The sequence below is a fragment of the Kluyveromyces marxianus genome, chromosome 5, assembly GCF_001417885.1.
Source record: "Kluyveromyces marxianus DMKU3-1042 DNA, complete genome, chromosome 5".
Classification (NCBI taxonomy): Eukaryota; Fungi; Ascomycota; class Saccharomycetes; order Saccharomycetales; family Saccharomycetaceae; genus Kluyveromyces; species Kluyveromyces marxianus.
The window spans coordinates 722,759-747,266 of NC_036029.1; the positions used below are offsets into that span (position 1 = coordinate 722,759).

General features: G+C 41.1%; 12 protein-coding genes across 12 annotated transcripts; 6 read left to right on the plus strand and 6 right to left on the minus strand.

Annotated features, from left to right (window-relative positions):
* Positions 1-654: 654 nt before the first annotated feature.
* Positions 655-972, minus strand: KLMA_50335 (transposon Ty1-H Gag-Pol polyprotein; the record flags this gene model as incomplete). Its single annotated transcript, XM_022820324.1, has 1 exon — positions 655-972. One exon carries the CDS (start codon positions 970-972, stop codon positions 655-657), a length of 318 nt encoding a protein of 105 aa, XP_022676799.1.
* Positions 973-3,974: 3,002 nt separating this feature from the next.
* Positions 3,975-4,673, plus strand: MRPS17 (mitochondrial 37S ribosomal protein uS17m; the record flags this gene model as incomplete). Its single annotated transcript, XM_022820325.1, has 1 exon — positions 3,975-4,673. The coding sequence occupies one exon, from the start codon at positions 3,975-3,977 to the stop codon at positions 4,671-4,673; it is 699 nt and encodes a 232-aa protein (XP_022676800.1).
* A 168-nt stretch (positions 4,674-4,841) lies between these two features.
* RBD2 (putative rhomboid protease RBD2) lies at positions 4,842-5,669 on the minus strand (the record flags this gene model as incomplete). Its single annotated transcript, XM_022820326.1, has 1 exon — positions 4,842-5,669. One exon carries the CDS (start codon positions 5,667-5,669, stop codon positions 4,842-4,844), a length of 828 nt encoding a protein of 275 aa, XP_022676801.1.
* Positions 5,670-6,438: 769 nt separating this feature from the next.
* Positions 6,439-7,767, plus strand: KLMA_50338 (uncharacterized protein; the record flags this gene model as incomplete). The annotated part of the gene is made up of 1 exon (XM_022820327.1): positions 6,439-7,767. One exon carries the CDS (start codon positions 6,439-6,441, stop codon positions 7,765-7,767), a length of 1,329 nt encoding a protein of 442 aa, XP_022676802.1.
* Positions 7,768-7,804: 37 nt separating this feature from the next.
* Positions 7,805-8,806, minus strand: HUT1 (UDP-galactose transporter HUT1; the record flags this gene model as incomplete). The annotated part of the gene is made up of 1 exon (XM_022820328.1): positions 7,805-8,806. The coding sequence occupies one exon, from the start codon at positions 8,804-8,806 to the stop codon at positions 7,805-7,807; it is 1,002 nt and encodes a 333-aa protein (XP_022676803.1).
* Positions 8,807-9,341: 535 nt separating this feature from the next.
* SRP68 (signal recognition particle subunit SRP68) lies at positions 9,342-11,108 on the plus strand (the record flags this gene model as incomplete). Its single annotated transcript, XM_022820330.1, has 1 exon — positions 9,342-11,108. The coding sequence occupies one exon, from the start codon at positions 9,342-9,344 to the stop codon at positions 11,106-11,108; it is 1,767 nt and encodes a 588-aa protein (XP_022676804.1).
* A 331-nt stretch (positions 11,109-11,439) lies between these two features.
* Positions 11,440-12,822, plus strand: KLMA_50341 (uncharacterized protein; the record flags this gene model as incomplete). Its single annotated transcript, XM_022820331.1, has 1 exon — positions 11,440-12,822. The coding sequence occupies one exon, from the start codon at positions 11,440-11,442 to the stop codon at positions 12,820-12,822; it is 1,383 nt and encodes a 460-aa protein (XP_022676805.1).
* Positions 12,823-12,931: 109 nt separating this feature from the next.
* Positions 12,932-17,404, minus strand: IQG1 (Iqg1p; the record flags this gene model as incomplete). The annotated part of the gene is made up of 1 exon (XM_022820332.1): positions 12,932-17,404. The coding sequence occupies one exon, from the start codon at positions 17,402-17,404 to the stop codon at positions 12,932-12,934; it is 4,473 nt and encodes a 1,490-aa protein (XP_022676806.1).
* A 317-nt stretch (positions 17,405-17,721) lies between these two features.
* CIN2 (GTPase-activating protein CIN2) lies at positions 17,722-18,704 on the minus strand (the record flags this gene model as incomplete). The annotated part of the gene is made up of 2 exons (XM_022820333.1): positions 17,722-18,509; positions 18,614-18,704. The coding sequence occupies 2 exons, from the start codon at positions 18,702-18,704 to the stop codon at positions 17,722-17,724; spliced, it is 879 nt and encodes a 292-aa protein (XP_022676807.1).
* Positions 18,705-19,120: 416 nt separating this feature from the next.
* Positions 19,121-21,262, minus strand: HSP82 (Hsp90 family chaperone HSP82; the record flags this gene model as incomplete). Its single annotated transcript, XM_022820334.1, has 1 exon — positions 19,121-21,262. The coding sequence occupies one exon, from the start codon at positions 21,260-21,262 to the stop codon at positions 19,121-19,123; it is 2,142 nt and encodes a 713-aa protein (XP_022676808.1).
* A 437-nt stretch (positions 21,263-21,699) lies between these two features.
* ASP1 (asparaginase ASP1) lies at positions 21,700-22,830 on the plus strand (the record flags this gene model as incomplete). The annotated part of the gene is made up of 1 exon (XM_022820335.1): positions 21,700-22,830. The coding sequence occupies one exon, from the start codon at positions 21,700-21,702 to the stop codon at positions 22,828-22,830; it is 1,131 nt and encodes a 376-aa protein (XP_022676809.1).
* A 484-nt stretch (positions 22,831-23,314) lies between these two features.
* On the plus strand, positions 23,315-24,361 carry KLMA_50346 (uncharacterized protein; the record flags this gene model as incomplete). Its single annotated transcript, XM_022820336.1, has 1 exon — positions 23,315-24,361. The coding sequence occupies one exon, from the start codon at positions 23,315-23,317 to the stop codon at positions 24,359-24,361; it is 1,047 nt and encodes a 348-aa protein (XP_022676810.1).
* Positions 24,362-24,508: the final 147 nt, after the last annotated feature.

Here is a 24,508-nt window from a genome sequence, read left to right on the forward strand (position 1 = left end):
GTAGAAGGTGTCCTTCTACTAATCATTGACCACCCTTATATACGTGTCTTGAAACATGAGAGTTAGAGATCTGGAATAGTCGATAATCGGGTAACCCATTATCGTCAACACACCCCCGTAACTCGATATGTTTAAAGGCACTATGTCAACCATCCATTTGTTAATCTGTTGAATCTCCTTGCTGACAATACTTTCGTCAGTATATCCGCTACGTTTTGTTCTGTAGGGATATAGATAAAATCACATAAACCTTCATTATGTTTTTCTCTTAATTCCATTGTTCTTGTAAACGTAGGTTTAAATGGGGACACAGTGGAGTTAGGGTTGGTGATCCTACCTAAAGCAGGTTTTCTTGTCTGATAGTAGTCTAACTCTTGGTCTCTTTCCTGTTAAAGTGAATAACAATGCACTTATTGCAAAGTCGAACTTCGTAGCTTCTTTCATCGCACATATTTCAGCACCAGCAGATGAATCGCACACATAACTTGATTTTGTCGATCTGGCCGATATTTTATGACCGTAGATCTCGTAAAATCATCCTAGTCGTGATTTTCCTTCGGGTTCAGAACCATTCGATGCATCAGATATTATCGTAAATTCATAATCCACAGGCTTTCTATTCTTCTTCCACACTAGACGCTTCTCTCTGGTGTTTCAGAAGTACTGTGTGAGTTCGTTTGCCCATCTCATAACTTCCTCTGTAGGATATAATTGATATTGAGCTAAGACATTGACATGATATATTGCTTCAAACCTAAATCTATGCGCAACATATGATAATAATCCCACTACTTGTTGTAACTTCTTCACATTTGACTTGTAATCTTTTTCGGTAACATAAAGATTCTTATCCACCTTTGGTGGTTCGGAACTTGAGGAAACTGGAACTTGGTTGTACCTGGAGCCTTCTCTCAGTGGTAAATTCAAAAGCGGTAACTTGTGAGACAGTATGTCTAGCATTCTGAATTTCATGTATCCATTTCTTTTGTATTCCAGATTTGTTGGGAGGTTTATGGACCTTCTTATCTGTGGTTCGTGTAGTCACACTTCCGGTCCTGTTAGACTGGTTGCTACTACTCATGATCGTTTCATTGATCTCCCCAATTATTTGAAGCAGTCCATTATCATGTCCAGTCAACGGATGTAACTTCCCGTTTTGGTCTCGCTTATTGCGCAGCTCGCTTGAAACTAGACCAACCAATAAAGGTTCCAAGGTTCTCAATCTACCCACTCTAATACGTTCCTCAAAATTTTGTAAGATCCTATGAATGTTTTCCAACTTGTATCTCCTATGGACTCTAAAACCTTCAATTTCTTGGATTAAGTTCTTAGGATGATATTTTTCCCTCATAATTGATAGGGCAACGAGAAGTGTGTCTCCAGGGTTGTATCTATCACTGATTTCACTTTCCAGCCATTCTGGTAATTTAGATATCTGGATACATGATTTTTTTATTAACTCTATCCAATCTCTTTGCTTACTTGAAAAACCATTATTGTCTCTAATGTTATCAGCCGTTAATGTTTCATCGGCATTGATGTAATAAAGGTATCGATAGAGATCAATTAACCATTTCTTATAGTCATTTTCATCATTAATTATTTTTACTCTTAGGCTATGTTTGGCGTTTTGTCCAGGAAATTTTGGTATTTTCTTAAATTCATTCTTGGGCACATCCTCTCTGTCTTGGTCAGACAGTTCTTCTTTGATATTCAAAGTGTCGAAGAGACCATCCGCATCTGTGAATAACTTGCGGTGTGCCTCTGGATCGTAATACGCGGCGCTACCATGTTGAATCTGGGTCATCTTTTTAAAAGATTACCCCGATTTCTTGTCTAATACAGAGATTGATTGATATGTTCGTCTACATAGTCTTATCTATCTCTCTTCTAATCTATCACTAATCTATCTAGATGTAGTCAGTAGAAGGTGTCCTTCTACTAGTCATTATCCATGCTTATATACATGTCTTGAAACATGACAGTTAGAGATCTGGAATAATCGATAATCGGGTAACCCATTATCTTCAATGTTTTCTAGTCATGTGACATGCAATTGTTGACAGGTTTCAATTTTTGGAGTGGGTTACCCGGGATCGAGTTTTTACATACTTTGATGGTGTCAGGATCTACACCAGGTCTACGTGCTTCTATCTTGTTATGGGCATTCTAAAGCACTATCGATTGAATAATTGGAACCAACGAGCCCGACGTTGAAAAAGGCATTATCTTCAAATCAGCTTGCAGAGTCAATTGAGAGGAAAAATAGTAATAATGGCAACTACTTTTTTTTTTCATTATATCGCCTTCTCCTAATAGGATATTTTCTGAGATCCTTTGCCTGATTTATCTTTTTCTCTTTTGGCCCTATATTTTTTATTTTGGACTCTGGTATCGACATCCTTTAGACACGCGGTTGTACCGTGATCTAATTCGTCTCTGATCTTCCGAATTAATTCCCCCAAGTTCCGTTCATCTAGATAAAATACATTTCCATGTCTATCCCTTTTAAACTCCAGTTCTTCGGTTGTTCTTCTTGATAGAAGTTGTCCTAAAGAGTATAACCCTAGGACGTTTATTCTTTTTTCGAAGTCTTGTAGAATCTTTATAACGTTCTCCAGTTTATAATATCTCCGTAGTCTGAAACCTAAGATTTCCTCGTATATGTTTTGATGGTGGTACTTCTCCCTGGCGAGTAACAGAGCCGTGAAGAATTCATGTCTGGGGTTATATATGCTCTTCAACTCGTTTTCCAACCACGATGGTGTCTTGGTAATACGAATGCATGAGTCTTCGATCTGATCCAACCAATCTTTATGGCTTTCGTTAACACCTAAACCATATTTCATATTCATAAACGTAAAGTTACCATCCATATTGTAACGATAAAGATATCTGAACAGATCGATCAACCATTGCTTGTAATCGTTCTCATCTGCCAAAATTCTTATCCACACGTCATGTTTCGCACCGTCCACTGGAGGACTTGGCATCAATACATATTCCCCTTGTACCTTTTCATTTACTTCACTGATGTTGGTGGTATCAAATAATCCATCGGAGTTGACAAACCTCATCCGCCACTCCTCTAGATCGTGATGCGCGGCGGTACCATATTCATCCAGCGTTGTGATCCCCATTGTCCTCTGAGTAGATATTATATATACATATATATATATATATATATGTATATATCAATTAACGCTCCTCTTCTGCAGGAGCCTACCTACAATTTGCTTCACGAAGCTGTCATGTAGGAGGCAAAACTTTCCAACGGTCACTGTGGGCCTTTTTATGTGTTGAAGAGGCTGACTGATGAGGCTTGTTGAAAACATTACCCGGGGATACAATTTTTGTTGAGATTCTTTCAGACCCTCGAATGGAACATCACTACGAACGTAGTTAGCGGTTGCTGACACCGACAACCGACAATGTTGTTGCTTCTGGACCCCCAGCCTCTCTGCCATAGTGTGGCAGTGTCATTCCAACGTAGGTTGGTAAATTAAATTAATAGTGGCTTGGGAGAGTATATGAGGAAGAACACACCAACTGCTTTGTCATGGGTGATCCTCTTTATACCCTTTCGGCGTGGCAGCTTGAGCTCAAAACATTAGGGGAATTGTCCTCCCACTGTTTTCTCACTGCTCCCCCAACAGGGACTATATACACTACACCTGTCTCCCTTAACGCCCATCTCTACAAGATATGTGGTCTTTCACCTCGTAACGGACCAGTCACACCAGTCACAGTAGCAGAGGTTTGGGATCATGTGACCAGAAATACTCAATTAGATTTTTTTTTTTTTTTTCCTTCTTCGGACTGAAAAATATTGAAAAATCGCATTACAATGTGAAGAGAGATGAAGCTTCAAATAAGAAGAAGACGAACAGAAAGAAGAGAAAAAGGCGATTAGACGTCGAAGAAGCGGTTTTCAGAGATTGGTAAGCGGCTCAAACTATAGACAATTATTCAAGATGGCACGTCAAAATTTTATTGGGATGGTCATCTCGCAGGGGAAGATGCAGAAGACGGTTAAAGTGCGTGTGGAAACGAAGGTTTTCGACAAGCGTATCAATAAAGAATTGTTCCATAGAAAGGACTACCTTGTGCACGATGAGTCAGAGGTTTCTCGTGAAGGTGATATAGTTCGTATTGAGGCTACAAGGCCGCTTTCGAAGCGGAAGTTCTTCTCTATTGCGGAGATTATCAGGAACAAAGGTCAGCAATTTGCGTTATTCCATGAGCAAGCCAAGGTGAATGTAGCCAAGGAAGAAAATGAGAAGACCAGGGAGTTTTTGGAGAGAAGACAAGCTAAGCAAGGTATCGAGTCTACGCTTCTTAAGGATGTCCGTGCGTTGCAAAAGGCGTATGCTGAGGGGAACCAGGATTCTGAAGTTGTGAGCGAGATCAAGAAGAGGTATGGGATCGAGGAGTTCAGTCCCGAGTCGCTGAAGCAAATACTACAGCTAGATATTGTGAGCATGGAGGCTCAGGTTAAGAAGCAGCAAGCTAAGATTGATCAGATCACTGCTAGACTTGGTGAGTACATGGAGAACGAGTCTTTGGCCAACGAGTTTTTGAAGTCCAAGGGCTTGGAAAATCCGCATGAGTTGAAGAAGAATATCAAGAAGAACATCTTGAGGAAGCATATTCTAGAAGAGGTTAACGTATGATGAGCGGGCAATCAATCCATCTGGTAAATATGGCTTTTAAAAAGAAAAAAGAATCCCTTTGTAAATAGAGAGTAAGTAAGTAAGTAGCAGCAGTACTAATAAGTATATAATAAAAAGAGAAAATGTATATATGTACAATATAATACGCTATGTGCATATTCCTGTGTATCAAGCCCCAAGAACTCTGCCGTTGCCTTGGAATGGAGTTGCCTGGGAAGGTTGTGCAGGTTGTGTGGTGCTGTGTAGCGGTAGGGTGGATTCAGAGCCGATGTAGATCGAGTTGTACTCCGAGCTTCTGTTCACCTCCACTTCCCTGTAGTACTTAATGCCGAATGGAATCTTGTTGATCAATGGGTCAGCAAACGTCTCGATCTTTTTCAATATGTTGCTCGATGGGACCAATTTTGCGACCACATTCTCCTTGAACCCCATGAAGTACCCAATGGCAAGCCCAATTGAATGGCCTGGGAGACTGGACCCAGGTACCAAGAACGCTGTTATAGCAAGTAGAGCCAATGGGAAGTAGATCGTTGGGAATGAACGGTTGGTAGTCACCATTGCAGATGGACGAATGCGGGACTCTTTCACCCCAAAGTATCCCAAGAACGAAAAGAACCATCCACTTGCACCGCCAACTTCCACATTGGGGAAGAACACAGACCCAATGATACAGTATGGAATTGCTGAAAACACAGCCAAAAGGTTGAGTATCACCCCGGTGTATAGCGTCCCATGAGACTCCTCAAACATAGAGATCATGGGATAAATTGAAATAACATTGAAAAACAAATGGAATATTGAAAGGTGCGCCAAAGGATACAACGAGATCCTGTTCAAATCAAATGTGTATAAAGAATCCGGTTTTAGAATGATATGGTCGTTGATTGGGTAAACAAATACGTTGATCAAGTAGAGAAACGTTAAAAAGATGCTTAATCCCGACGCTAACCCAGAAAAAGGCTTGCCAGCTGGTACCAAAAAGTTTCTAATATTCATCCTGAAGTGAGTCTTGTTCCTAATAGTTGATGTTACACCGCTCAAGACCCTGCTTCTGGTTTGTTTTGTTTGTTTCTTTTATTCTCCAGGTCTTCCTTTCCTTTTCTAATATGTAAAGAAGAGTGATGAGATCTGTTTAAAGCTTTTTCTACTGAAATTCTAAGATAAAAGCTCTGTTTAGGGGCAATGGAGAGAAGATCATACCAATTCGACTGCTTTTAGGAGCTGGATGGATGGTTTATTCAAGGTCAATGGTTTAACTTGCTAAGATAAGATTTGTGGGGGCGTCAATTGGCTATTAGAAGGCAAGTTCACTCCCAATTTTTAGATGTTTGTAGCTTTTTAATGTCATTTCGATACTGAACAGAGCATTGGGTTTTAGAATGTGTAAAAATTGAATGCCTTACATAAGGAAAAACCTAAATCTTTTCATGGTATAATATTCCATCGTACACTTCCGGGACCTCTCTATTAACACCAAGCCTCACTCATATATATGTACCCATATGTGTATGTATAAATATGTGTCAGATGGGATGTATACTTCTCGGCATTTGGACTCGAGGGCTTAAATGACTTTTCTTTTTTTTATTTTGATCTCCTAAGTCCGAAGGTTTGCAGAACACGAACGGTCAACTGATGCGTTTATATATATATATATGCACACTCTCGACCTTTATTGCGTCATTTGTTATTGCTCTTGGATGATAGATGTCAATCGATTGATTTGTAGTTGCTGCTGCTGTTATGTGCGTTTTCGCAACCACTGATGATCCGAACGATGACTAAGGTTGCCAAGAAGAGTATCAAGAATGCAGGCCAAAATAGAGCACAGACTGTTACCCAAAACGTTCGTTCTGAAGCCATCCAGAAGCTCAGCGATATCAAGCTATCCGATGAGCAATTGCAGTTGAAAAATAACGTGTTCCAGTTCATTGAGGACAAGATTAGTAAATTCGATGGCCGTAATACGTCGATGTACGTTATAGAAGGTGATGCAGGAACTGGAAAGTCAGTGATCTTGAACGCATTGTTCAATGATTTGCAGAAACAATCGCTGCCTACGTCGACCAATGAAGTTCTAAGGAACACCAAAAACTATCTTGTGGTGAACCACCCGGAAATGTTGAAGTTGTACCATCAGATAAGCCGTTCGTTCCCATATATCAAGAAATCGTCGTTGGAAAGACCTACGTCTCTAATAAACCAATTGAAGAAGCAGGAAGGCGCCAAATGCGATGTCATTATAGTCGATGAGGCACATCTTCTGGCTACGTCTAAGGATGCTTTCAAGAGATTCTATGGCGATAACCATCTCGAAGAATTGATGGACTTGGCCAAAGTTCTGATTGTAGTATTTGATGCCAAACAATCGCTCAGGATGGGCTCTTATTGGGATGATCAGCCAGGTAATGGGTCTACTTTGCAGCAGTACTACAAGGCACTCCCAGAGGAGAATAAGAAATGGTATAGGCTGAAACAACAATTTAGAGTTGTGGCGGAGAAAGATATATTAGAGTGGATCCAGCAGATCAGCACCACTGGCAAGATTTTGCCAATGCCATCATCGGTGAAAGAGGGCAAATCGACATTCGACTTCAAGATTTGGGATGATTGTGGCGCTATGTACGAGGAGCTAAAAAGGCTGAACGATAAGTACGGCCAATGCCGAATGCTGGCTACTTACGACTTCCCTTATAGATTGGACGGTAAAGATTATTTCGTTGAGTGCGGCGATACGTTTAAGGTCCGGTGGGATAGATACACACCTAGGGCCATTGCACCATGGTCAGAGCGTGCCGATACTATCGACGAAGTCGGTTCAGTGTATACCATTCAGGGTTTTGATTTGAATTGGGCCGGTGTAATTCTTGGCCGTAGCGTTGGATACGATGCGGAAACGGATTCTATCAAGCTAAAACCAGAATTCTACGATGATCATGCCGGGTTCACCAAGAAGAAGAACATTAAAGATGTCGAGAAGGTTAAAGCGAAAATTATCATGAACAGTATCAATGTGTTGCTTACTCGGGGTGTCAAGGGACTTTACATTTATGCATGGGACCCTGAATTAAGAAAGCGTTTAGCAAAATTATAGATACATAGATACATATACATATATATATATGTAGTCATTAGGAAGCCTTTGGCTTTGATGCAGTGACATTCTTTTGTTTGCCTTTCCCCTTCTTTGCTGTTGCCTCGCATACAACTCCTACGAATACGATCAAAATACCGACCCATTGCTGCACAGAAACGCTATGCCCATACACCACTATGGAAAGTAGCATGGAAACCATCTTTCTCGTCACAGTAACCATAACTAACACCAATGACCCGTATTTTTCAAGCGTATAGAATATAAAACACTGTCCAACGGCACCACAACAGGCATAAGCTAAAAGATAGCGGCCGATTTGCGGATCAGCATGCAACATCTGGACTCCCTTGCTTAATTGATTTCTATCCCATAAAAGCATATATAAGGCATTCCACATAATCAAAAATAGGTTCAATGCAAACATCAAATGTGCTCCGCTGATCTTTTGTTTCGCATTCTGGAACAACTTGTCCTGCTTTGCATTCGTCAAACCGTCCAAGAAAAGACTCATACCAAGAAGCACGAATCCTAACACACTTTTTGACTCTTCATCTTTCTTAGCGCCTGTCTTTTTCCCATCCAAAGTGAATATCGTAATACCAAGCGTCACTATTACCGCTACAAGTTTCTTAGTTCTTGGAATAGGCGTACGGTATATCACCAAATGAACCATCAAAACGGGCAATAGTTTGCACGATTTTGCAAGCATATAAGTGAGAAAATCAACGTAACTGAGCGAATACGATGCCAATGGCGCCGCAACGGCTTGTGATAGAGAAATCATCATCATATCCTTATAATGATCTTTCCAAAAGCTCGACAACGTATACACCGGCCTTTTTTGACGTAGATATAGCAGTCCACATACCATGGCAACACAAGCTTGAGTCAATGCCACGATACATGGCAATTGGAATGTGCAACCCGAGTTTGGCCATACCTTGGTGTTCAACGGTTCTTGCAACAAAGCCCATGTCAAAAATGAGCAATAAATACCACCAACAGCAAAAACTGGCTTTAGTATATCATTTATCATCACTGAAAATCCACCTGGAGGTCTCACAGGCTCTATCAACGACCTGAATTTGCTATACCTTTAATCATTTACCTCTCCATTGTTCTTTGAACTATTTGAAAGCTTTCATATAGAGTGGAAAATGATAGAAATCATCTTAAATTTAAAGGGTTAACTGTGCTTTAGGACAGAAAACAGATCTCAAACAACCCTCGACTGGGGCACAAATTACCATCAAACAAAAGAGCAGAATCAGAAAATCATCATGAGTCAACTAAGAAATCAATTGAGGAGGGTTTTAAGTCTGAAATGTTCGTTTACATCCATAACTTTCAACCTCATCTTCCCTTAGTTCTTAAAATGCTTGAAAAATCTGAAAATTTTTTTTAAAGATTTGAAAGATTCATGACAAGAAGCAACAAGAACAGACGTGTTTAAGGTGTCATTATCGGAGCATTGAAGCATATCTGGGACGTTATTAAACGAAATCTGGGTACTTAATCTAATTCCAAAAGTACAGGTAACTTTTCTCCGGTTGAAATAGGTGCAGTAAACGATGGTATATTCGCCTTTAGGAGTAACGTATGGGTTTAGATCCGACTTAATGTTGGAGTCGTTTGCAGACTACCAGAAATACCATAAGAAGGTGAACCATAAGCTACAGCAATTGAGAGGTCGTTTGAGATTGATTTCCAAAGACACGAAGAACTACAAGGGTCAAGAAAAGCTTTTGAAAGTGGGTCCTGAGGACTACCAAAGAAACAGATTATATGGGTTTTTGATGCTATTACTAGCCGAACGAGACATGGCATATGTCGAAAGCCTTAAGGCAGGCGGCAGGAGTCGGGGATTTTTGAGAAGCTCCGAATTAAAGCTAATGCGTGCAAGAATTAAGAAGGCGATCAAATACTGCAATAGACTGGAATCTCTTGCTCAAGTGGAAGACGAAGACGAAGATAAGAACAAATGGCATATCCGTGCTGAAATTATGATTTATGAGAAGTTATTGAGAACCGAATATGAGCTATATGGTAAGAAGCAAGTGAAATACGCTGATGCGGAAAAGATTTCTGCTCATTTGTCATTGGCCTTGTGCGGTGTCAATTTCCTTGTTGAATCCAAGCTATTGAAGGAAGATGTCGCAGAAGCGATCAAGAGCAAGTACCTCTACATTTTCAAGGAAAAGGCTAATGCTTTCTCGTCCAGGGACCAACAATTACGTTTCGCCAATGCTATCTCTGAAAACTCGGACGATGCCTTGTTAGAGTTGCTCCAGGCGCATGGATTCACATTTTCAGTTCCTGAAACCGAGAGCACCAAGAGTCAAAGCCGTAAGATCTCATGGAGATCGTACTCAGCTACCATCGAGGATGGTAAGGTTTTCGAAGTTTACAGCGATTTGGAAGACCTAAAAGGCTCTAACAAATTATCCAACTTGAATGATAAACTATTGAAATGGAACAAAGCTATAGATTTGCAAAAAGAATACATGGCTACCTTGGAAGAAAATACAGAAAACAATCAGATCTTATTGACCTACCTACAGTACAATGCAATGCTCACATCTGTGGAAAGAGACAACTCGCTATTTGACTCACTTTTGGCTCAATGGGACAGGTCCGCCAACAAATCGTTCACAAGCAGATTAAACAAGTACAAGGAAGTTGATCACATTATGAAAAACCTCAAGTCCTTACTAACACAACTAATGGACCTTCCAGGTGTGTATTCGGACAACGATCTAACCAATCAAATCTTTTTACTCAAAACTTATTATGAGACATCCTTCGCTTCTAAGCTGCTTGCTGACATTTACCAATCAAAAAAGAGATATGTCGAGTCCCTAGCTATCCACAACAACGGACTAAAGTTGATTGAAAACGCAGAAGAATCCTTGATAAATTGGGATGAAATCTCTTTACCAGCCGTGCTTCTATCCAAGAAGAAGATCGATTCGTTGAAAGAGTTCATCTCTACTAAATGGAGATCGGTGATTGCCCTAGCCGAACACGAAAAGGCTCTAGAAGTTCCAAAGAAGTCTTTGAAGTTCGCCCCATCACTAGTGGATATCATCGACACCAACATAAGTCCTAAGGAGGTATCATTGGACAACATCTTCTCCCTAAGACCAAGACTATTGCCTGTTCCTCCAAAGGCTTTTGTCTACGATTTGGCCTATAACTACTTCTCTTTTGCTGACGAGACTCCAAGTTTCTCAGACTATTCTGCATCATCTACCGAGCCCGCAACTCCAAAGCATGATGAGCCACAAGGAGAACAGAAACGGACTAAGAAGGGTTTATTCGGTCTCTTTGGAGGTTAGCTAGCAACCACATTTATATGTAATTCTACCTTGTTATGTACCAATTCTTATTCTGTAAAATATTAATGGATAAAGACAGTCATAAAATTCCCCCATGGACGGTCACAGCACGTATCAGAATGCTAGGAATAAATGATATCGAGCTGTTCTTTGCCATTATGTTTTAAAAGCTAAAAAGTGTTGTTAATCCTTTGTATAAAATAGAAACTCCGGTAACTAAGATAAACGAAAACTACACGTTAAAGGTATAACTAAGGTAAAAATTGTTAAACTGCTGGTGCCAAAGTGAGCCGATTCAACGATATAGAAGCGTATTCCACAGTGGGTAGCAATGCAGCTTCGTGTGCTATTTGATAAACTGTTGAAGAAACAGTACGTTTGTTGGGTGTGTTTAGATTCGGAGTGTGATAAAGATGAATGGATTGTTCACGAATGTGGGTGCAACTTACAAGTTCATCGAAAGTGTCTTATAGGATGGATATTTGACTTGAATAAGTCTAAGCTAGGTAGCTACTACACTTATGATACGTATAAGATCAATACTGCTGAGGAAGTTTCCAGACGAATGTGTTACCTTATTGATAAACACAGAGACATGGGAAGAGAGGTCGGGTTTGCTGAAACGGTACAAATGATACCTGTAGTAGGGCAAACATGGGCTAGTTTTATATGTGTTGGAGATTTAATGTTCAGGGCTTTTGCTCGTCTAAGTGCACCTGATAGTTCCTTTTCTTACGACGATCTTTGGAGGGGTCTACCACAAGACATTCCACCTTGTCCTCAATGCAAACAGAAGTTATTGAAAACAACGTCAGCGTTACAATATAGATCGAAATCTGTTATCTTGAGTCTGTTTGCCTTAGGTCGTAATGTTACGAGATATACAGCAACATTGCTAACTCTCCATAGTTATTTCTTCAATCCAGTGAAGTCTCTTTTTAAGGTTGGGCTATGGCAACTACGAACTCTCTTTTCGGAATCCTCTTTAAGAAAGCTTCTAGATATTTCAAATACCAAAGCCTTGGATGTTTATGCTGACTCCTTCAAAGGTTTGCTTTCACTTTCGTCTCACAAGCTGTGCAGTATAATCGGTTTCCCAATCTATCTGTTTATGGTCAACGGGAATGGAAACATGCCTATAATCATTAAAATTGGGTTCCCATACTTCTTTCTTCAATATGCTCAGGGACAAAGACTTCTAAGAAACTCTATCACTTGCCATAGCATAGCATTAGGGCTCCATAACCTTCTTGTACGCCCCTTGATAAACAAAATTCACAATGTATGGATACAAGAAACCAAGCCATACTTCCTTTCGAAACAAATCCTTCAACAAAGCAGACCGTCAGAAGACTCAACTGGAAGTTTGATTCAGGGGAATGTTGAGGCCTCTGATTTGATTATAAGATCTCAATGGTATGACTCTCTCGTTGCTGCCCTCGCTTGGCCTTTCATATGCAAATGGTTGGGCCAAAAACTATTTGCCTACTGTCCTCAGATAAATGCGTGGCTGCTCAACAAGTACCCTAATTCAACTCCAGATGAGTGTACTATGGCACATAGCTTGATATGCAGTGTTATACTCTACATCAGTTATGGATTTGTAAAATTAGGCATAACTTACTTGCGGATGAAAGAGATAAAGGAAGTTCAGAGTATAGTTAGATTATCAAATGAACCACAAGCTGAACCTGATGCGACAATAATTGAATGAATGAAAGAAGACAAAAACAACCTAACTTCGCAACGATAAAATATAAATATACATGTATATATGTAACGTTTACAATTATAAGTTTTTAAGGCATTTCGGTCCCGTTCACTTACCTGAAGAATGAGTGAACAAGTAAATCTAACAATTTACTCACTCTCATTACGGTTTTGTTCTTTTTCTCAAACAGAGAGATAGTAGCCTTTGAATCAATTGATTCTTTGGCAATTAAATCTGTGAACCTCACTACTGCATGCATATCCAGAGTTCTGTTTTTAATGTCTATCATTTCTATACCGAATACTTCTCCATCAGTTGTTGAAATTTTAAAGTCAATTGCAGGTGCCTTTGGACCAGTAGATCCAAAGAAATTCACAGAAGAGCTTTGAAGACTTGAACCAGATGTTCTTACCAAAATACCTTGGTCAAACAACTGTTTGCTACTCCACTTGTAAGAAATTCCGCTATTACTATCAGTGTTTTTCTTTTGAGTCTTGTGGTATGCATCCTTTAATTTGTTACCTAGCCCACTTTTTTTGAGCGGAGTATATGAACGTTGAGCCTGGATTGCTTCAATCGCTTTGCGGGTAGCTTTATCTAATGCATCAACCAGTAATATCAAGTTCCTCTGTTTTTCTGTAAGTGCATTATAAACAGCTGTCATTAACTTCATTTCTTTACAATTTAGTTCCTCAATTCTCGGTCTCGTTTTGATAGTGTTGGCGATATCTACCAAAATGAATTGATAATTGTTTTCTTTTTGAAGTATACCTAGAGCCGCAAGTTCCTTGACTCTGTATAGAAGTGATTTCTTAAATTCTGTGTAAGATATGGTACCTGTGTCATCAGATAATGTGTTTGCAATGTTAGGATTCTCTGCAAGAAGACTTTCAAAAGCTATCTCATCCTCGGGAAGGATCTCGCTAACGAGAAGATCAGTTAGGTTTGTGTTGACTTCTTCGACTTGCATTAAATAACAAATACCTTGCTTGGCTTCTTTGTAAATCAAATCAGTTCTCCCGTTATTCAAAGTTACCTTGAACACTGATGGATCTAAATTAATTGTCAATTGAGTATGGCCATTCACTGATGTTTTGTCAAACTCCTGCCGAATCTCATCCAATAGCAAAACCATTGGATCGTCATGTGGAAGCTCTTCCTTAACTGATCTTAACTTTTCAATAATCTTGATAAAAGTCTGATGATACACCATCATCGTGGGTTTCACACTGTCAGCCATATCTCTATAAACAATGGTTTCATACTCATTCACCTCCTCAGGATCAACCAGTAGTCCCTTTAAAGTTTCCGTGAATTGATCTTCCGAATGAGTTGAATATTGGTTAAGTGGAGAGAAATAGCCTTCAAATTCTCTGAAGCCAAAAGCAACATTTAATGTATCTAATAATATCTGAGCCTTTTTATAATATCCAGGCCCTGGAGCTACAGATCCAAAGTTTTCCCTCTGAAGTAGCACTGTAGATGCAACAATATCTATCAATAATTTGGAAATTGCCTGTAAAGTGGATTTCTCGTGCGAATCTTTATTGGCTGCCAATCGACACACTTTAGTAGCTAGATACCTCAATTCATTCCTTGTTGATGAAAGATTTTGAATGATGGCGCAGGTCATGTCTACTGCTGCCCACAGAGATGTCATATTCTTTATGAATTGACTATTAGTTTGTGGATCTTCAATCGCAAATTGAGGACTTTGAGGTGGCTGTGAAGGATGTAGCTTGCTATATAATATTGATGGATCACTTTCAAAATCTACCATTTCGGAATCAAGATATTTGTATAGCTGTGAGAATGCTAACTGAACTTCTTTATTCCTGAAATTAATTAGGTATTCTTGAAGTGCTTTACCCCAGAAACTATTCTCTTCAGTGAGAAATGCATCTAAAGTTGGGGATTCATCAATATCTTCTGACATCAGATCACCAATAACTTTAACGTAAAGAGAATTTTCTCTCTCGTTGATATTACCACGAATTGGTGCATATATCTTAGGGATATTAGACAAACAGAAGTTTGGATCCTTTTTTGAAAGCATTTTCCAGTAATAACTATCGACTTGCAATAGGAACCCTACTTTTCCATACACGCTTTGTAATTTCTTGGAAACTCCTTCAGTATTGACAGATTGGAAATGTAATTCGAGCTGTTGGCGCCCTGCAATAGTGAGGAACTTTGACACATCAATTCCCCTACTCTCCAGGCAATCTTTTTGCAAAGTTTTCTGTTGTAATGATGATTCAACTTCACCAATCTCTTCATTAATATCATTTATCTTGGATTTTAGTTTTTGCAGCTGCATTGAGAAGACTTCTGTGTCTGATTGATTCAAAATATGAACAAACCTTCTGACTGAACTCAAGCTAGGACAAGTAGCAGAAATTAACTCCTTATAAGCTCTTTCAACTTGATATCTTTTAATATTCTTTTGAATTAAAATCACTGCTTTTTTGTTCTGTTCGTAGAAATTCATCTTGTCCGCTAAGTGCTTTCTAACCAGATATCCTCTGACATTTGCTTGAAATTCATAAGCTCCATTATTTTCAACTATATCAATTAGCAATTCCATTGCAAATCTTGTGAGCATACCCTTTATAATAGCGTTAAAAGTAACAACTTCATTAGTGACCTTCGTTGGAGCGACAGTATACCTGTTAGACACCAGATAGCCTTTCAAAATTGGACCAAACCGCTGGAATCCAGTACTTTCTCTAACAGCAGCGTATGTTTTAATTTTATTTCTTTGTACAACAGCTCTCAACAGTGCTTGTAACTGTATCTGTAAAGTACTACCTTGAGCTTGGATCATATTTAATCTCATAACTTTACCGCGAGAAATAGCCTGTAATTTTATGACCTCTTTTGAATGTCTGTTTACAAAACTTGAATATGCAGTTACTTCTCGCCTCTTGATAATTGCCCTGATAATGGCTTGTAGAGAAGTAATATTATTCCCATGGGCTTCTCTATACTGTAGTTTATTCTTAGTTAGCTTTCTCTGGGCAACTCCTCTTAGATGCGAGCGTAACTTCCAGAGAAGTTGTTCTTTCTTGATTATTCTCAATCTGAATTGATATAATTCATTTCTTATGACGGTACCTCGTAGTATTGCCTGTAGTCCTGGTAAGGATTCATCAGGTTGATATTTGGTTTTTAAAGTTTCGAAAGCTTTCCTTACGGCTACTGCTTTACAATGTGCTTGAAACTCTGGGAAATTAGTTGCCTTGTGTTTTAGCGTAAGTTTTTTCAGATGAATATCATATCTGGTGTTCAATCCTCTCAATACTGCTTGTAGATGTGTCAATGTATCTAGAAATTCAACCTCGGTCATTCTTTCTTTACGTTTTGGCGAGTACTGCGAGCTGCTATATCTGTAAGTATCATAGTAATCGAAGTCATAATCCCATTGATGTCTTCTTCTGTTGAAATAACCAATATCTTCGGTCCGGTAAGATAGTTGTCTTGAAACACCTGGTGAATAATAAGAAAACGTTCTATCGGGGCTGTATGTCAATCTTTGGGGGCTAGATAATGAGTCGTAAGACAAATGTGGTGTTTTGGTCTCGATATCTTTTAATGAAAAGTCCTGGATATCATGTACAATAGCAGAAGGGTATCTATTTGGAGTTTTAGGAGGTGACTTCAACTCAATGGGTTCTTGAATCTCTATCGATTTTTGGGGTTTGGAGGGTTTGGTAGGAGTGAGAGGAACTGCCGAATCCAACAAACCCTTCTGTGGAGAGCTTTTCTTTGGAGAAGAAGGTCTTGATGTGAACTCATTGAAAGATCTGAAAGCACGTACACCTGGCAGCTTCCTTTGACATGTTTTAACATCTTCCATCGAGATATTTACTTGACCACTTAAATTCTGCATTGGAGGAATAACTGAACCGTATTGGGTCCCCAATATACTGGCAGTAGCATGGATAGTCTCAAAGACTTTTGGAATGTTCTTTCTATCGTACAAGTCATTAAGTTCAAACCTAAATAGATCTGGAACATTGACATAATCAACCAGATCAAGAAAAGCATTGATGTTTTGGGTGTGTGCATACATAAGCTTATTACCAGGTGGAATGATCTTTTTAACGAGCTCGGGTTTAACTTTAGCAACCAATTGTGCTAAGTAAACACCATCACTCATGCATTTAGTTGTAGCCATGTCAATTGCCGAGGGCAGTGATTCTTCAATGATAGCCTCTATCCACCGTTTTGCTTCCTCAACCCTGATCAAAAATTCCTGGTAATCGCGATCCTTTGGTGATAACTTAGACGAGCTTGGACTGAGAAATGGACTAGAATTGTGGCTGGCTACATCTTTATCAGATGTCTTAAACTGTAATGGCTTGGTTGGAGAGTTTTCTTTGCCCATAAAACGACTTGGTGAGCTCATCGGAGATGGTTTTTTACCCTCTAGGATCCCATTCAAATTAGAATTCGAGTTCATTTTCGATGGCGATATTTGTTTTAGGACTGGCTGTGAATCTTTATTCAAGTTCTTCATGTACTCTTGCATCCTAGAATTGATCAGGCCTGCTTTCCCAGGAGAGCCCGAGAGAGTCGCCATGTTGTTATCAGCCGCTTCCTTTTTTGATGGTTTCCTTTATTATACCTTGTTTGTTGAAGCAAAAGATCTATCTTGACACCTTCTAATAGGTACTAAATACAATTATAATAACTGATCTCGAAATCATAAAGACTACCTGCTCTTAAAAACCGGTTAGTCTGTATGTATTAAACACTCACATTCAGCTTCTTCTTCTTCAACTCTTTATTTAGCTTTTCCTACCTGGAACAAACGGTCGATGTTTATGTTTTACTTAAAACGTCCAAAATGTAAACAATCAAGAATGGCTTCCCTACATAGAAATAATAAAAAGCAGGCTATGAGGCTGACAGTGGCTCTAAGGGTTCTTGTACTTCAAATTCAACGAACGTGTAGCCGTCATTTGATTCCTTATTTTGGTAAGTTAATTGATTGAAATTATGAATGCGCACGTAATCTTTTGTATCCTTGTGAAATACGCAGTGTGAAAAGTCTTCGATGACTACATCTTGAACTTCTGACCCGGCTTGCCGTTTGATATAGAGTTTACAGTTATCCATCTTGTGTAGTCGTAGTTGCAAATTACTTTTTTCCGGTGTTATTATGATGACATAGCTGTCTTGGAACCCCTCTAGAAGTAAACTCCCTTGGTTGAACGGCACAATATTGAAGTATATAGTGGATTTCTTTACGTTCTGAACTTGCAAAGTGGCATATTCTTGCAGTATATCATCGCCCGTCCAGCTGAGTTTACAGTTGTTGAGATTTTGATATGACTTGGTGGATATCTGGTACTTTATATCAGTGTCCTTTATCTCAGGTTTCGGGTCAACTGTTTTTTCTGTAGTTGGACTTGCAACAACTTTTCGATCAGAAGAAACTGGCGGGCTGGCAGTATGTTTTGCGCGAAGTCCCATGGATTTCCAACGTGAACGGCGGTCCTCTTTTGCCAACGTCAATTGCTTTGTTGTGATTTTCTTCAATAGTTGGTCAATCTTGGTGGAGTACAGTTCTTGATCGAAACGTGATAGCAGACTCGACACAGAAGTTAGCTGCTTTGAAAGGGAGATTATATCATCTTTACACTGGTCCAAGTTATGGCCTGAGTTGACATTTGCTTCAAGATCTGGCAGGGAAGAACAAAGAGTAAGTATTGTTAGTTAGTCATGTTGATGGAGGAGAGAGAGAAAGAGTGTGTGTTTAATTATTCATTTTTGATTTCCCACATACTTTGATATATCAGGTTGAATTCTGATGATAGATCGTTTGCATTAAGCGTTCCGTCGCTTTTGATGCTGGAGAGAAGAGTCATCCTGCGCATGGTCCTTCATTCATCCTATCCTATTCTTTATCTACAAGAGCTATATAATTAACATACAAGAAGAGTTTAACCTTTTTTTCTAAAAAAAAAAAACAGAATTAACAATGTTAGAGTTTATTAACCTCGACTAAAAATGCTAGAGTTTATTTTATAAGATTTGGATATTACGTTGATTAATTTACAGACGAAAACTAACTTAAACACTTGAACTAATCCTTTTTTCTTCTTCCTTTTACCTTCATGAAAGATAGAAAGATCAAAAAAAAAAAGACCAACTATTACTATTTATTCTATTTTGTTCCGTTGAAGAAGCCAGTTCCCAGAGATAATTGCAGTGCATTCATACAGTTGTAATTATATTAACATTTGTTTTCTTTATTCGTTAGATGAAGGACAGACGACGATTGCTCGTTTGTTTAGTCGACTTCTTCCATTTCGGTTTCAGCGGAGATTTCTTCAGCTGGAGCTTCTGGAGCGGCTTCTGGAGCAGCAGCGTCTTCGGAGGCAGCTTCATCTTCGTCGATGTTCAAACCCAAGGAGATCAATCTGTTGATTCTAGAGGCGAAGGAAGCTGGTTCTTCCAAAGAGAAACCGGAGGTCAACAAAGCGGTTTCGTACAACAAGTTGGTCAAGTCCTTGACGGTCTTGTTGTCGGCACCACCTTCTTCGACTCTCTTCTTCAATTCCTTGATGATAGGAGACTTTGGAGAGATTTCGAAGATCTTCTTGGAGGCCATGTATGAGGACATGGTAGAATCTCTCAAGGCTTGGGCCTTCATGATTCTTTCCATGTTGGCGGACCAACCGAATTGACCGGTTCTGATGGCGGCTGGCGCATCGACCAACTTGTGGGAGACGACGACCTTTTCGACTTGGTCACCCAAGATGTCCTTCAAAGCCTTGGTCAAGCCTTCGTATTCCTTGATTTCCTTTTCTCTTTGTTCCTTTTCTTCTTCGGTTTCTTCTAGTTCGAAGTCCTTGGTGATGTCGACCAATTGCTTACCTTCGAATTCCTTCAATTGGGAGAAGGCGTATTCGTCGATTGGGTCGACCAAGAACAAGACTTCAAAGTTCTTAGCCTTCAAGGCGTCCAAGAATGGAGACTTTTCGACGGCCTTGATGGATTCACCGGTGATGAAGTAAATGTTCTTTTGGTGTTCTGGCATTCTGGTGACGTAGTCGGACAAGGAGGTTAGTTCGTCGACGGACTTGGTGGAGTTGTATCTCAACAACTTGGCCAAAGCGGCTCTGTTTTGGGTGTCTTCGTGGATACCCAACTTGATGTTCTTGGAGAAGGCGGTGTAGAACTTGTCGAATTGTTCAGAGTCTTCAGCGATTTCGTTGAAGGTTTCAATCAACTTCTTGACGATGTTCTTCTTGATGACCTTCATGATCTTGTTTTGTTGCAACATTTCTCTGGACAAGTTCAATGGCAAGTCTTCGGAGTCGACAACACCCTTGACGAAGGACAACCATTCTGGGATCAACTCTTCGGCCTCGTCAGTGATGAACACACGACGGACGTACAACTTGATGTTGGTCTTCTTCTTCTTGGATTCGAACAGGTCGAATGGCGCTCTCTTTGGAACGAACAAGATGGCCTTGAATTCCAATTGACCTTCAACGGAGAAGTGCTTGACGGCCAATGGGTCTTCCCAGTCGTTGGAGATGGACTTGTAGAAGGCGTTGTATTCTTCTTGGGTGACTTCCGATGGGTTCTTGGTCCACAAAGGCTTGGTCTTGTTCAACTCTTCCAACTCCTTGACGGTTTCCTTGACCTTCTTGGTCTTGGCCTCGTCCTTCTTCTTTTCCTCTTCTTCTTCGTCCACTTCTTCCAACTTTGGCTTCTTGTCGTCTTCCTCCTTTTCTTCGTCCTTCTTTTCTTCCTCTTCCGCAGCAACTGGAACGTCCTTCTCGACCTCCTTGGTGACCATCAACTGGATTGGGTATGCGACAAACTCGGAGTGCTTCTTCACAACGTCCTTGATTCTCTTCTCCTCCAAGTACTCCAATTGGTCCTCCTTCAAGAACAATCTCAAAATCGTACCTCTGCCGATTCTCTCGTTGGTCTCATCCAAAGTAACAGTGAAAGAACCACCGGCATTGGACTCCCAGATGTATTGCTCGTCGTCGTTGTTCTTGGAAATCACTTGAACCTTGTCAGCAACCAAAAACAATGAGTAGAAACCAACACCAAATTGACCAATCATAGAAACATCCGCACCAGCAGACAATGCCTCCATGAAAGCCTTGGTACCAGACTTGGCAATCGTACCCAAGTTGTTGATCAACTCAGCCTTGGTCATACCAATACCAGAGTCTCTAATCTCCAACACCTTCTCTTCTGGCTTTGGAGTAATTCTAATGAACAACTCTGGCTCAGTCTCCAAAACCTTAGGATCAGACAACGACTGGTATCTGATCTTGTCCAATGCATCCGATGCATTGGAAATCAACTCTCTCAAGAAAATCTCCTTGTTAGAGTACACTGTGTTGATGATCAAACTCATCAACTGAGTGATTTCAGCTTGAAACTCATATGTCTCTTGGTTAACCATTGTATATTATTACTTCTTCTTCCTATTATAGCTAATTCCCTGGCGATTGAGAATCGATTGATTGTCTAGTGTATCAGTCTATCTATCCCTGGTTGCTTTAGTCTAATTAACTTTACTATAAAATACTCTCTAATCATCAATAAGTATCCTGTTCTTTTGCCACCCCTTCTTGTTTTCGCTCTTTTTTTGCCGCCTTTATATACTTTCCGCCCATTGTTCTGGAAAAATCTATGGGACGGCGAAAAATTCTGAAAATTGTGAAAAAGTGAAAAAAAATCAAAACCGTGGAAAGCGATAGAAGGTTCTGTGCCAGAGGTCAGAGAGATGAGCTAGCTCTTCTCTAGCTCATCGCATATTGCAGTGGGGAAGGGAGTGGGAAAGAATTGGCAATAGGGAAGGGATTAGGAGGACCAGGGGTATCTGGAAGGTTCTGAGAGATGCCTAACGAAAATATCGAGGTTCGGACGCTCAATTCTGATGCGGAGTTGCCGCAGTTTGCGTTGCATGCGGCGGTGAATAGCGAAGGTGTAGCGAAGGAGGAGGGTACGGGCCCTGGGCAGGGAGCCCTGCCCAGGCACTTGCCCAGAGTGAAGATTCTTGGTACTGGGGGCACGATTGCGTCGAAGGGGAGCAAGTCGAGTGATACAGCCGGGTACCGTGTGGATTTGACGATCGATGAGTTGCTCGAGGCGATCCCGGACATTAAGGATGTGTGCGAGATTGAGTACGAGCAGTTGTGCAATTTGGACTCGAAAGAGATCGGGGTTGACGAGCTGTGGAAGATCTATCGCGGGGTGTGCGAGTCGTTGCAGCGGTTTGACGGGATTGTGATTACGCACGGGACGGACACGTTGGCGGAGACGACGTTTTTCATCGAGAGCACGATCGATGCGGGCCAGGTTCCGATCGTGTTTGTTGGGTCGATGCGGCCGTCGACGAGTATCAGTGCTGACGGGCCGATGAATTTGTACCAGGCGATCTGTATTGCGGCGAACAAGGAGTCGCGTGGACGCGGGGTTTTGATTTCGCTCAACGACCAGATCAGCGCTGGGTACTACATTACCAAGACGAATGCGAACACGCTCGACTCGTTCAACGTGAGACAGGGGTACTTGGGGAACTTTGTGAACAACGAGATCCACTACTACTACCCGCCGGTGAAGCCATTGGGGTGCCACAAGTTCAAGCTGGACGTTGGTGAGGAGTTGCGGTTGCCCTCGGTGTGCATTTTGTATGCGCACCAGTCGTTTTCGCCGGAGTTGGTTGAGCTGGTCGCACAGCAGTACGAGGGGATTGTGATTGCGACGATGGGGGCTGGGTCGCTTTCCAGCGAGGTGAACGAGACGTGCAAGAAGTTGCGGTTGCCGATCGTGTACTCGAAACGGTCGATGGACGGAATGGTGCCTGTGGCCAATTTGCCGATCGAGCCTTCGAACCCGGCCTCGACCATCATTGCTTCCGGGTACTTGAACCCTGAGAAGAGCAGGATCCTCTTGCAGTTGTGTTTGAAGCAGAAGTACTCCATCCCGAAGATCAGGACCGTGTTCCAGGGCGTCTACGGCGGGTGATCGTTGTATTCTTCCTTTATTACTTATTTCCTATTACCTGCTCGCTCGGGGTTCGAATGGGGGGCCGGGCTTCCTCTAGGAACCAGTTTCCTCTTACGGTATGAGATTCCACACTGTCCGACGATCATGCATCCTCGAGGCGGCACCGATAGCTCCTGTGTACCTACCTATGTACCTGCCTATGTACTACGTGTATGCCTGCAATTTCTTTTGACTTGAAGCCCTGGACTTGAAACCCAAACCCTGGAATGCTCGCGCAGAAGGCTTAGCACAGAAGATATACGAACGTCGCCTTATCTACCGGAAATCGCCGCATTATTGGAAATCCAAGTCATCGCATCAAGTCAGTATCTATAAAGATACACAAGATATACATAGACACATATATAAGCTCACGTATCTGTGCGTGTGTATGGATTTCCACATTTTACAGTACTAAAACCAACCCCAACCCCAGCCATCAAGCAACATATACCCTCCCCCCATGTCCAACCCACTACAAGTTATCGATATCTCCGGCCCTCAGGAAAAGACCGCAGCTGACCTCTTGAAGGCTGCCACCGAACAAGGCTTTCTATTCGTAGATGGCCACGACTTCACCCAACAAGAGGTAAACCAGTTGTTCGACCTCTCAAAGGATTTCTTCACCGGCACTGAACACAGCGAGAAGAAGAAGTACGCTATCAAAAGCAACAATATCGGCTACACCGACTTCAGCAACGAGCAATTGGACCCAAGAAAGGCCAGAGACTTCAAGGAAGGTTACAACTTCGGCTACATTAATTTCAAGACCGGCGAATACAACTTGTCCGAGGATTACTACTACAAAAGAACCGAAACCAACGATCCAAGCGAGAACCCAGTGCCCGAATTGTTCAAGCAGAATGAGCCTCTCGTGGTCTCAACGATGCAAAAACTACACAATACAGCTCGTGAAATTCTCAGGTTGATTACCATTGCGCTAGAGATAGAGGACGAAGAGTTCTTCACCAAGAGACACGATCAGGAAGAACCATCGGGAACCGTGTTCCGGATGCTACGTTACCCATTGATAAGAGAAGACGACCTGGATAGCACCGGTAATGGGACCTTCGACCCAACCATCAGAGCAGGCGCTCACACAGACTACGGTGCGCTAACTCTATTGTTCCAGCGTGAAGGACAGCAGGGTTTGGAGCTTCAGATGGACAAAGACAAAGATTCGGACGACAGTTGGGTAAAAGTTCCTTATGTCGCATCGAAACACGAGGGAAAGGCACCACCATTGGTGGTGAACTTTGGCGATTTGCTATCTTACTGGACAAGCGGTGTGCTAAGGAGTACCGTTCACAGAGTTAAGTTTTCTCCAGGCGAGACAAGAACTTCTGATCGTTACTCAATAGTTTTCTTTGTGCATCCATCGAACAAAACGACCTTGGATCCGGTTCCTAGCGAGCTGGTCAAGAAGGCTGGTAAGGGTGTGACACCCCCGGCAATCACGGCTCTGGATCACCTAAAACAGAGACTCGAAGAAACGTATAATTGGAAATGATGATGGCTCTATATAAAGAAATACCCTAAATATGTATTAGTTTGTACTGATAGATACGAAAAATATACAAGCTCCTTCCATACTTCCCTGTCATTTCTCCAGCATAATTTAGGTCGTTTATCGAGCGATACTCAGGAGCTTAAGGCG